The sequence below is a fragment of the Musca domestica genome, unplaced genomic scaffold, assembly GCF_030504385.1.
Source record: "Musca domestica strain aabys unplaced genomic scaffold, Musca_domestica.polishedcontigs.V.1.1 153, whole genome shotgun sequence".
In the NCBI taxonomy this organism is placed as follows: Eukaryota; Metazoa; Arthropoda; class Insecta; order Diptera; family Muscidae; genus Musca; species Musca domestica.
Window position 1 is genome coordinate 258,295 of NW_026712211.1, and position 12,973 is coordinate 271,267.

At 35.8% G+C, this 12,973-nt stretch overlaps 2 protein-coding genes across 5 annotated transcripts in view; one reads left to right on the forward strand and one right to left on the reverse strand.

Moving 5' to 3' along the window:
• Positions 1-1,437, forward strand: part of LOC101899953 (mitochondrial dicarboxylate carrier) — a 12,312-nt gene extending 10,875 nt beyond the window's left edge. For both annotated transcript variants that reach the window (XM_005176005.4, XM_005176006.4), the window contains exons 3-4: positions 38-170; positions 290-1,437. In XM_005176005.4, coding sequence (XP_005176062.1) covers positions 38-170; positions 290-610 — 454 coding nt within the window. In that variant the 3' untranslated portion in view covers positions 611-1,437. The remainder of the gene's footprint in view (positions 1-37; positions 171-289) is intronic.
• A 2,631-nt stretch (positions 1,438-4,068) lies between these two features.
• LOC101900242 (histone-lysine N-methyltransferase PR-Set7) lies at positions 4,069-11,730 on the reverse strand. Of its 3 annotated transcripts, none has more exons than XM_005176007.4 (3): positions 11,414-11,730; positions 10,569-11,210; positions 4,069-8,423 (listed from the first exon to the last, which is right to left on the reverse strand). In XM_005176007.4, exons 2-3 carry the CDS (start codon positions 10,867-10,869, stop codon positions 6,319-6,321), a joined length of 2,406 nt encoding a protein of 801 aa, XP_005176064.1. In that variant the 5' UTR covers positions 10,870-11,210; positions 11,414-11,730; the 3' UTR covers positions 4,069-6,318. The 3 variants fall into 3 exon arrangements, with proteins under 3 accessions (XP_005176064.1, XP_019894478.1, XP_011294754.1); XM_020038919.2 differs by having other exon boundaries at positions 11,311-11,730; XM_011296452.3 differs by having other exon boundaries at positions 11,293-11,730.
• Between the last annotated feature and the right edge of the window lie 1,243 nt (positions 11,731-12,973).

Sequence of the window (12,973 nt, forward strand, 5' to 3'; positions counted from 1 at the left end):
TTTATGTCATTGTATAATCGTTTACATGTTATTGCAGCTATAAAAATGCCATTGATGGTCTGATTAAGGTTTATCGCCAGGAAGGATTCAAACGTTTATTCTCCGGTGCCACTACAGCTACTGGCAGAGGTGTTTTGATGACTGTTGGTCAGATTGCTTTCTATGATCAGGTATGTTTTAGGAAGAACTTTTCAAAGTAGATGCGAATGAAAGTAGTATATAATGTTCAATTATGATTCTTGACTTTCTTGTACAGTATTTAATCATATTTTTCTTACTCTAACCACAGATCAAATCTATGCTCTTGGCAACTCCCCATTTCCAAGATAACTTGGCTACACATTTCACAGCATCCTTGGCGGCCGGTGCCATTGCAACAACTCTAACCCAACCCTTGGATGTTTTGAAGACACGTTCTATGAATGCCAAACCTGGAGAATTCAAAGGACTGTGGGATATAGTCAAGTTTACTGCACGTTTGGGACCGATGGGTTTCTTCAAAGGTTATATTCCAGCTTTCGTGCGTTTGGGTCCACATACAATTATCACCTTTGTATTTTTGGAACAATTGCGTTTAAATTTTGGCATTACACCGCTACAAAAGGCGTAAAGTTCTAACAGATTTCTAAATGGCATGACGCTCTAGAGAAGGAGAACCTATTTTCTAGATAAAACAACTAAAGAAAAACAAATATAGTTTTATATAGGCTTTTATGCGGAAACTTGGAGAACAGAACGAACAAATTTTTTGTATGTACAATAGAGTAAAGTAATCGAACGACCGACTCCAAATTTACCTATATACACTGATTGACTAGCAAATTGTTTTTTTATATGAATAGTCAAACTTTTTGTTATTGCATTTTTTTATATAAATGTATTTGCCTTTTTTGCTGCTAAATGATGTACACAGATTTAAATGTAAGCAATTATCAGTAAATGGTCAAAGTTTTTTGAATCTTTGTACTTAGAATAATTTACAAACGCAACAAACAATAACAATACCAATAATGATTAATTATTAACAACATTCCTGCTGAATTGAGTACTACTAGCTTTTTTGATTTGTAATTTCGTTTAAGATAACTAAATGTAACTTTCATTTAAGAAACGCAACATTATCAATTACTATTTATTTAAAATAGTTTTTACGATTCGAGTGATAAAGTAACTGCAATTGTTTTTATTAGTTTTCGTTTGTATTCTTCACGCACAACTCTAGTTTATTAATGTTTTTTAATTGATTTTGTCATATCTTCCATAGTTTGTTAAAAACAAGCTGCTGTACGTACTAGCATAACAATTGTTGTCTATTAAAAGGATTTATGTTAAATGTTTTTTTTATACATCCTTTAGTGATTCTTTTGATTCTAATTTTAATTTTGTTAACAAATGAAGACTGCTTTTTTAATAAAAAGCTGTAAAATATAAACAAAATGTGTTTTAATTATTTAAGAAGGGTATATTTCGTAAGTGTTCAATTGTGATCTTAACCGATTTTACCAATTTCGATAAAATTAGTCCTTTGGCTAAAAATTAAGAGCTTTAATCTCGAATTACATGTCAACTTTAGAGGGCGATTCTAAGCAGAAATTGATATGAGTATGCATCGCCTACTTTTTAACTCCTTGCAGTTCTGGAACAGAGCATATGTTGACTTGCTGTGGAATGACGTCTTGGATGCTTTCACGACAGCATCTGAATTTCTGAGAGGTGGGAGTCAAATCACAACACGTTATGTTGCCTGATCATCGCTGTCCATCCGCACTCATCTTTGTTAGCAATTTTCTGCTATGTTTACAACTGAATGTCACTTAGGAATGACGCACAGATCGATGATTGGGTCCCCTCGAAATGGCTTCGAAAGGCATTTGGGCTAAGTCGGCGATACCGGAGCAGCATAACTAACTAACGGAACGAAATATGAAATATGTGAGACGAGCATTAGAGAAAGCTGTCGAAGATAACCCCAAACATTTTTGGGTTATGCATTGTAGGCACACGCGATTGTGCTCCCGAAAGAAATTATTGATGGGGGGTAAGTAGTAGGATATCTCAGCACTTGAATCGTCAATGTTCAGACCTGATGCAATAAAAAAAAACTATCGTCAACGTATATCAAACGTAATGGAAAACTAATAAAGAACTTTTTATTATTAATACATAATTTGGACAAAATGGGCGAAAGGCCTCTGCCTTGCTTGACATCCACTTTGATATTGCGGTATTTCAAATCGGCAAAGTCTCGAAATTCGGCAAAGTCCCATAATTAAGTAGTTTGCGAGCCAACGCTTTCGTGATGGAATTCAAGCGTGATAGTGTGATTTCTTTATATTTGGCTGGAAAACCACAAGTGCGTATCGTTAGAGCACTCCAGCATTTAAATGTAAACAAATCTTTTGTGTCTCGTACCATCGCTAGTTACCGTGATACTGGTAGCGTAGCCCGACGTCAAGGAAGTGGACGGAAGAAAACAGCAACATCAGCAGAAATGGTTCGAAATGTAAAAAAAACGACTTGATCGAAATCCGCGTCGCTGTGATGGAAAAATGGCTCGTGACCTGAACATATCGCAATATTTCATTCGGCAAATATTGAAAAATGAGCTCGGGGTAAAGCCATTGAAATTCCAAAAAGTGCACGAACCCTCACCGCAACAGAAAGAAAATAGACTGAAAAGAGCTAAAGAGTTGTTTCGCTGGCCGAAAGTGGTGAACTGACGAATTTAGTTTTCTCCAATGAGAAAACATTCGTTGTCGAGCAGTTTGTGAACAAACAAAATGATCGTGTTTACTTGCCAAAGAGGTAAGCTGAAAATGTGCACCTATGGTCGGCCACCAGAACTCAAGCGCCGGCCATGGTGATGGTCGGTGATGGATGGGCCGCTATTTCAGCCGATGGTCGCTCTCCGCTCGTATTAATCGACCGTGGCATCAGAATAAATGCCCAATATTATCGCGAAAATATTCTGGAGGGTGTATTAAAGCCGTGGGCACGCAAACATTTTGGCAGCAGACCTTGGACATTCCAACAGGACTCAGCACCATCGCACTCAGCTCGCGCCAACCAAGAATGTTTACAAAATGAGGTTTCTCGCTTCATTTCCAGCGCACAATGGCCACCAAAATCTCCGGATATCAATCCGTTGCACTATTGTGTCTGAAGTATTTTGGAAAGCAAGGTTGGCACTAAAAAAATACCAAAGTGTCGATTATCTCAAGCAAGCGCTGCGCCGAGAATGAGCAACATTAGAGCAGCGTGTGACGGTTTCATTGGCCGTTTGAAGGTCATAATTCGGGCCAAAGGTGACCAATTCGAATAAATCTAAACCTATTCTAAAATTTGATGCTATTTCCGAAATTTTTTGCTTTCATTCAATATTAGAAAAAAATGTAAAAACTATGGCGTTTGACTATTTTTATTTGCTCTGTAGCCATATGGCTGAGGATATAAAAACGAATATCCGAATAACGTGATAAACCGTGAGTATATATCGTGCATATTCAACACCAAACTATTCACAATTATTAAACCTATTTCTGTAAAATTCTAAATGCCATTCACTTTAAAAGTTTCTCGCCGAATGTACCACAAGTTTCCTTTATTTTCATTGGCTTAAAGTTTATAAGTATTAAATGCTTCGTTAATAAAAAACACCATATTTTGTTTTTTGTGTATTTTTATTATTAAATATATTCGTTTTTTTTTAATTTTTTGTTTAAGTTTAATAATGTGGTTTTTATGTTTTAATCATTTTCATTTATTTGTGCTTAAAAATAGCAAAAAAATTAACTTAAATAGTGTAATTGAAAACAAGAGGATTATATATTAGCCTACAAATTAAATATTTATTTTTTAATTGTAATAAAAGCTTCTTTGTTTTTATGCACGACGAATGTGCAAAAAAACCTTAAAAAACAAATTATGTGAAAAAGAAACATGGGAAAGTAGGGGAATTGACAATCATGATGGTTTGATGTATGTAGCTTGTTTGTATTTTTATATTTCTATTTTCTACCATCAATGTTTGTTTGTTTGTTTGTACACGTTAAAAGAGAGAATAATGTGTTTATATAAATTAATGGTAAATGGATGTCATTTCTTTATTCATAATAAAAAGTAAGTTACAAACTGAAGAGTAATAAATTAAAGAGGAAAAATTAATGAAATTTATAATTGTTTTGTAATAACTTAAGCTACTAATGGGTAATCATAAAAAAATATTTGAGTTTATTGTACATTAAAACTTGTTGTTTATGTGGGCTGTGGGGAACTTTGTGAAAAAGAAAAAAAGGATGATGGTGGCAGAAGAATGTTCAAGAAGGTTGAACTAAATTTATGAAATATAAAAAGTATATTTTATTTCTATTTCTAATTGGGGACCAGATGATAGTGCATTGATAAAAACTTAACATTAAAAAAGGAAGAAATATGTTTGTATTGGAAACAAAGGTACCAGACCAACAATTTTATGGGGTGGGTGAGGGGGCAGAATAGTGGGACGATAGCACTCATTGTTAGAGCTGCTTCTCAATTGCAGTTATATAATAAGATTAAATTTTTGTTTTTCTTTCCAACTTGCTTGTGATGAAACAAATATTTAACAATTAAATTAGCTCTACAAAAATGAATATAAACCTTAATTTGAGTTGTTGTGTTTTGTTTTTTTTTTTTTTGTTATAAATTTAGTCTTAACCTATGTTGCGAAAATGTATTTTTACTTTCGTTTATATTTTATATTGTATTAACAATTAAATATATACTTTTCCTATGTAAACGTAAAGTTGCTTATTTTAACTTCAGTGGTTTTCTTTCTGAGGCTATAAATCTAAGAGTTAATATATGTTTATGTTCTGTTGCATTTCGTTTTTGTCATACAACATAAGACAGTTTTTTGTTTTCAAATTCAATTCTTTTATATTTAAGATTTGATTTTATTTTCTTTCTTAGGCATCTTAAAAGAGAACCATTTTTGCATAAATGTATTTTAAATAAAAAAAACTTTTTTGTTACTTGCAAAAATATAAATAACATTGGAGACTTTGACTACTGGCTGCTGAATGCGTGGGAAAGGAAATGAAAATGAGCTTAAGGAAATTTTGCAAAGAAAAAGAATGTATGAACGTTGAGAATGCAATGTAAGCGATTTTCAGCAAGAATAAACTCTTAAAACTTAAGCTAAGATAAACGTCTGATCAAGTTTCAGTCGTATTTGGGCATCAAAATATACATTATGATACTAAATCACAATTTTTCAATTCAACAATATCTGCTATCCCCAGTCTGAGAGAAAGGTAAAACGACTTGGTTAGTAGTCTGTACAAGGGCACGATCAAACAAGAAGATTTAACAGGGGAATATGTTTTCCCATAGTCAACATGTTACAGGATATTATCTGATTATGTGCCGGCAATTCAGAAATCTCAGCCCATGGCCCATACATAATTAACCTGTTAAGAGAACCGAGAGAAAATACAACAAATGTTTTCCAAAATAAAGGTTTTCTTCCCATTTTGCCTCACTGAAAATCGCTTTGAATTAAAAATTGAAATTTTTTTACTAAATAATTTTTCTAGTCTTTTTTAATGATTTGGTCGATATTATACTCTCCACCTTCTTCATTGTTACAAATATAAAATTTAAGTCTCAATCTCTTCTAAAAAAAAATATTGAAATAATTTAATCTATACGATTTTCAAATGTTATTCAATTTGAATCAAATCAAATACAAAAAAGTTTTCATTTTACACCTGTCGCATAAAATCATTTCAAAATTATTCAATATTCGGCAAAAAGGTATTTTAAGTATCCCATTTAAAATAAATACAATTTCTTTGATAACATGGTGATCGCTAGCTAGCTAACATGCTAGATAGTAGATAGGCAGGGTACAATTGATTTATAATAGCTGCAAAAGGTAAAAAATACCCACATTGTAGCTTGTCTGTATGAACTTAAAAGAGAAAAAATACGACTATTTGAAACATTTAAATGTTGAATGTTTGTGGTTTTGTGTGTGTTCTACTTTTTAGATTTTAAATAAAATATTCTCCTAGTTCAATACTAAATATTAAAAATAAAAAATCGCTGTATATACGCATGTAATGTTATGTGAGGGGGATGGTGGTGTGGTTGCTTGAGGTTGTTGTTTTTTTTTTTTTTCAAGTTCTAAGAACTTTCTTACAAAAGAAACAATGAGCGAAACAAAAGGAGCGAATAATGTTATTGTGTCTTGCTTATTGGTTTATCTGCGCCTAAATGTAAATGTTTTAACAATAAATGTTGTTGTTGATTTTGTCATCGACATCTTACTATCTCCTAAAAAGCCAACCACGGATGATGTAACAATGATTCTTTTGAACGATCACCGTAATCGTAACACAGTTCCTCTCCTGCCTCAATATCATCTTTGGCTATTAAAACTAAATGAGGTTTCTGTTTGACCACCACAATCTTGGTTACCAGGTTGCCGTTGCGAGAATGATTTACCAGACGCCCCAGCTTTCCAGTGTCTTCGGTGGCATCTATGCAATACTGCTGATTTTTGTGCTTAAAATAGTACATATAACAGCCTGCGTTTTCATCTAAGGCATAGCGTTTTTCACGTTCCGCTGCCTCAGCGGTCGAGATGAGATCACCCACATATTCGATTACGAATTCGCCACGTTGGAAACGCCTTTCGGAAATAATGCCACGTCCCTTGCCCTCAAAGTAGGCGATTTTAAGGCCTTCACAGCGTTCTTCAAGTATGGCTTGTTCCAGATTGCGCATCATTTCCTCTTTGACGGCAGTTTTTGTTTTGCGCACACTTCGTCGTACGGGGAAGCAGTCAGTTATTTCACGGTTGCCATTTGTGGCCGCCAAGGGCTGAGGCGCTTGGTGTTTCAGAGCTGTGTGCTGAGGCCTCTGAACGGTGTATTTGGTTTTGTGATGGGCTTTTGTGGATTTACCTTTGTTGTTGGTGGCATTTTGCTGATTTGTTGGATGTTTTGCTGAATTTAAAATGGACTTGGACGCACTACCACCATTCACAAGAGATGGCGGCGGGAGGTTGTTTAACTTCATATCGACTGTATTTGTGGCCATATTTTCACATTCTACATCATGATCGTCTTCGACTTCAACATCATCATCGACTATAACAACAACAGGTTCATCATCCTGTCGATTAGTTTCAGCGTCTAAGGCAGATTTTTGTTCTTTAGGAGGCGATTGATTCAGTCTTCGTCTAGTTTTGTTGGGTGCCGTTACAACAGCAGCTCCACCACCGGCTGCTGCCATGGCGGTAGTAGTAACGTGTCTTTGTGACTTGCGAGGTGAGAGAGCCGAAGCCATTTTACGTGGCGATGGAGAACCGGCCGGGGAATTAACTCTTGGCTGTGATTTAATAGGTGAGGGGCAGCAGACAATGCGATGAGGTGTTGCTGGTTTACGCCTGCGGTTTGTTGCCGCTACTGCTGGAGAAGCTATTGCTGATGCTACTGACTGATTGATTGGACCATCGACTGGTCCCTCGGTATTGGAAGTACCATTGCATTGTGGTGTTGTTGTGACGGTGGTGTGGAAGGCCACACCACTGTCGCAGGAACTATTGTCATTTTCAGGCATCATTAGTAAAGCATAATCATGACAACTCAATTCCATGGATTTCTTTTCATAGCTACCAGGTGGATCTTTTGCCGGCGATGCATTTAACGACACAATTTGATTGAAACGTCCATGTAGGACAGAGGCAGATAAAGTTGTTGGCGAAGGAAATTTCGCTTGAACTTCTAGTGATTTGTTTACTTGATTTGGTGAAGAGAATTTTGGTTGTACTTCGAGCGTTTTGTTTATTACTATGGACGAGGCTTGATTTGGCGACTTATCCACATTGAGCGTCAAGACTGGCTCCTGCAGGAATATGTTGTCTGTTCCACTGGTGTTTGAACTACTGTGTGACGATGAATGACTATCGGAACGTTGTGATGAACGGTGTGTGGTAAAATCAAGGCCATTTGTCATATGTCCTGCACAATCGTCGTCATTCCCTGAGTGCAACATTGCGGCCTCGTCCGATATATCGGTGTGTTCGCTATCGTTCGTATCCTCACTTAGATCAAATATAAATTCTTGTGGCACAACAATGTGATCCAAACTGCGTCGACTTATAACTGGTGGCAAATGTTGCTGCTGCTGGTAGTTATGGTCGCCATTAATTTGTCGTTTTTGTTGTTCAATATGCTGTTGTTGTTGCTGTGTCATTTGTGGTGGCGTCACGGATGCAGATAATGTTGGCTGTTGTATTGTTTTTGGTGTATCCGTGGAGTTTATAGAATCGTCATGGCCATTCATGTAATTGGTGATTTTATTCTGTTTGGCAGCATTAGCTTTGAAGAAGTTTTCAATGGTACGTGTTTGGGAGCGAGTTGCAAGAGGGACACCTGTTGGGGCAAAGAAAAAGAGATGTTATTAAAAAAATACTACAACGAATATTTTTTTTAAAAGGAATAAGAATTAATTTTTGATACTGTTTCAGGTGATCTTTCCTCTAAAATGTTTAAATTTTAGACCTTTTGATTTCTCTTTTGAAAAATGAAATTATTATGACCATGTTTCTAATCTTTTTATATTTAAAGAAGTATATTGTTAAACAAAGTAAAAAATATCGCTAAAATAGTTGGAGAAAGGGTTATATACTGTTCCATATTCCTTTTAAACGTTCCAGAAATATCTGAGTTTGTTGCTCGATTAGACGTTATCGACTCCCAATACTCCTCAAAGGTCATTTGGCTGGCAATATTGGCTATAACCACACAAAGTCTAATATTTGTAAAGTACCGTTTGCGAAGCTATATGAAAACCTGAAAACAATCTTTAATCTGCAAATTTAGTCTCCAAATCTGGACTTGACATATACAGGGTGAGATGAAAAAAGGAAAAAAGGAAGTGGAGGGAAGAAAACAACAACATCAGCAGAAATGGTTCGAAAAGTCGAAAAGCCGCGTCGCAGTGGCAGAAAAATGCCTCGTGATTGGGGTAAAGCCATTGAAATTCCAAAAAGTGCAAGAACTTATGCCGCTTGGCCGAAAGTGGTGAACTGGCAAATTTGGTTTTCTCCGATGAGAAAACATTCGTTGTCCAGCAGTTTGTAAAAAACAAAATGATCGTGCGCACCTTCGGTTGGCCACCAGAACTCAAGCGCCGGCCATGGTGATGGTGTGGGCCGCCATAACATAACAGCCGATGGTTGCTCTCCGCTCGTATTAATCAACCGTGGCATCAGAATAAATGCCGAATATTATCGCAAAAATATTCAGGAGGGTGTATTAAGCTTGGGCACGCAAACATTCTGGCCGCAGACATTGGACATTCCAACAGAACTCAGCACGCGCCACCCAATAATGGTTACAAAATGAGGTTCCTCGCTTCATTTCCAGCGCACAATGACCACCAAAATCTCCGGATACCAATCCGTTGGACTATTGTGTCTGGAATATTTTGAAAAGCAAGTTTGGCACTAAAAAATGCCAAAGTGTCGATGACCTCAAGCAAGCGCTTCGCCGGGAATGGGCCAAAATACCGCAGAACAACATTCGGGCAGCCTGTGACGGTTTCATTGGTTGTTTCAATGCCAAAATGAAGTTAGGACGAAAGCTCATTTACAATGAATGTAACTTAATTATAATTAATCTTAAAACCATCAAGTTTTGTTTAAATGCACGAGATTCTATTATTCCGCATCATGCTTTTCTAATCAATTTTTAAACTAAAACTGTTTTGTAATCTTTATACATAGTGATTTCCAAAGGCCAGAAAAATATATATTCTGAGGTCTCATTATGCAAAGGGAATTTGAAAGATACACATTTTTCTATTGTAATGGCTTTAAATACGATACGTATAACCCACACATTGTGATCTGTAAGGCCTTTCATTTGTTTAGTAATGTTTTCAGGAATAGAATGATGCAATTTGTTTGTCGACCCTTTCATTTAGGAAAATAATGAGTACTTGAACACTTGCATGGCAAGGCCAGACATGTTTAGCAAAAAATTTGCATCAAACTCAACACATTGGCTGATCTTCTGTACATCATCAATGATTTCTATCGTTAACATGTTTGCCCTTTTTCCACAGATATTTGCAAACCGATTTCAACAATAAATTTTATTACCAAAACTTTTTGTAAATTCACTTTTCCTTTAACCAAAAACAGGCTTAAAGTATCTTTTTTACACAAAAACAACAATAAAAAACGAAGAGCTTTCTGCATTCTTTTGTTTGGCTCTTTGTAGAAGAAAAAGTTTCGACTGTTGCAATGTTTAGAAACAAACGCGAATATACACATTCCCACAAAACACATACACTAACTCACACACATTTATATATTCCCCTCTACTATCCAACCAAGTCAAAAGTCAATACAAAAAAAGATTGAGGTTATGCCATTCATTGCAACTAGTAATGATACACCACAAACAGACAATTTTTAGTGATTGTAGTGACAATCATGATGGGCGCAAGAAGTGTGAGTGGCCTGGCATACTGATGTCAATCACTAAACTCAAAACGAACAAAATACTTACCAATTGTGCGCCCATTTATGCCACCCTTTACTTTATTGGGACTGATGGATTTATGTTTAGTTCTGTGAGCATTAGCATCTTCGGTCTGAATGTTTGTCGGAGATGAGCTGGCACTGCTACGACCTCCTTCATCACAAGCTGATTCCTCCACTTTACAATCTTTCCTCTTGGGGCTAGCAAAGTATTGTTCTTCTAGCAGTTGGGCGGCATTGGCCAAGGCAGCTGCAGCAGATCCACCATTTGTCATAAGTTCAACAGGCGCCTTAGAATTGGCACAGGCGCGCGTACGTCGGCGCACCATTTTGTCTATGCAATTTACGGTTGAGTAGAGATAAATACCACCACCACACCACTAGATGCAAAAACCGTCTAGAGAATTTGTCGGAAGTCAATCATAAAAATATCAATCACAACAATGCATCAAACATATAGATGAGAAAAACTGTTGACCGTCGCCACAACGATAATAGTTCCGTAGCAATAGAACGGCTGCCTTGATACTGTTTACCGTTTCCGTTCTATTAGCGTCCGTCAAGTTAATCTTTATCACCAAGCGTTTGATGGCAATGGCTGAAAAACTTGCGTAGGATTTTTCACAAAGAAGTCTTTGCCGTTGTCGCCAGAATATTTTTCCGCCCAAATCTGAAAAGGGGAAAATTGAATTTTTATTAAAAGGTTCTGTTTCACATTTTGGTCTTTGTTTTTCAAAAACTGTTTGCTTTACTAATTTTCCTTCCATTACACTATTCACTCATTGTTATTTTATTTCCATCGGTCGGTCGGTTGTTTGCTAATGTATTTCTCTTTCGCCTGACCTGCCTCGCTTCTAACCGCACGTAACCTACCCGTGTCAAGCCAACCAACAATCACCGTTGTCTCGTCTTCGTTTTGTTAGGAGATTGGATTGGAGGAAATGTTCCGCCGGACCGCGGCTATTTTGTATAAAGTTTTTATCAAAAATTTTAAGGCAAATGTTTGGAGATTTCCTTGTTGTATGTTTTGTATTGTTTGGTCTTCTCTGTGATTACTTTTCCGCGCGTTTTTACAACTACATTTTTTCTTCTATGCAAGTAATTTATTTTGTTCGTTGTTTGTTGTTGTTCTTTTTTGATATAACTTAAAGAGAGACGGTTAGAGAATGTAGCGTTCTTTTTTGGTGGCAGCAAGAGTGAAATGGCTGTATTAATTGTTTGACATCAAACAATGTATGCCAAAGCTAAATGTTATGAATGAAATGTCAAAGTAAACACACAGTTGCATTGCACGTAACAGGCATCCATGTCATGGGGTTTGAAAATGGTAGATGGCGTTAAATCGAATGTGGGTATCACGTGATGGGTACCAATATTTTGTTATTTAACTTTAGACAATGTTTACATTAATGCCCTCTTCACAATAAAGGGCTTTATCACGGACTAATTCGACATAAGACGTTCGAAAATATGTGGCAAATAGATCATCGGTAAAAGACAAAATGTAAACGTAACCTTAGGCCATATTTACATATTATACATGGTACAGTAAGGAGGAAGAACAGCTTCGTAAAATTCATGGTAGAAGAATTTAGGTGGACGCATCAATACAGCTGCTGGGACAATGAACTGTGAAACTCATTTTGGAATTGAAATTTTTGAATGAAAAATTATTTAAATTTGTAAAAAAAAATAAAAGACGCTTATTATAATAATCTCCGATAGACGTCGTATCAGAAAACATATGAAAATCTACTAATGTAAAAAAAAAAACATTTTAAAATTGTTGACATATCAATGTTCCCAAGCATTGATACATGTACCTGTATTCTTCTACCATGGTAAAACTATTGAAATACACTCCTAATGCTACGCCCGCTTCCTGTCGGAATTATTCAAAATTAGATGCAACAAATTGTTTTCATTTATTTAATATTTTCCTCATTTTTAAAATTAGTAAAAAATTTACACGCAAAATCCCTGAGATGATTTCTTTTAATAATTCCATTACGAATACGTTAAATAAAATCCACTGGATTTGATTTGATTACGGAATGCAATGGAATTGGCAATTAGTAAATGTAAACCATGGTAGAAAAATATAGGTAGATTCATCAACGCTTGCGAACATTGATATGTCAAAATTTTAGAATTGTTTTGTCAAAAATAAGTAGATTTTTATATATTTTCTTATGCGATGCAAATCGAAGGTTGTTACAATATGCATTTCTCAACAATTTTTACAAATTTTAATAATTTTTCATTCAACATTTCCAATTTTAAATTCGGTTTGACAGTTCATTGTCCCAGCAGCTGTGTCGAAGCGACTACCTGTATTCTTCTACCATGGTGTAAACGTACGCTTTACAAATATTTATAATAAATACAGTGGATTCCTGATCCGACGTAAGGGTGAGAATACATAAAACATTT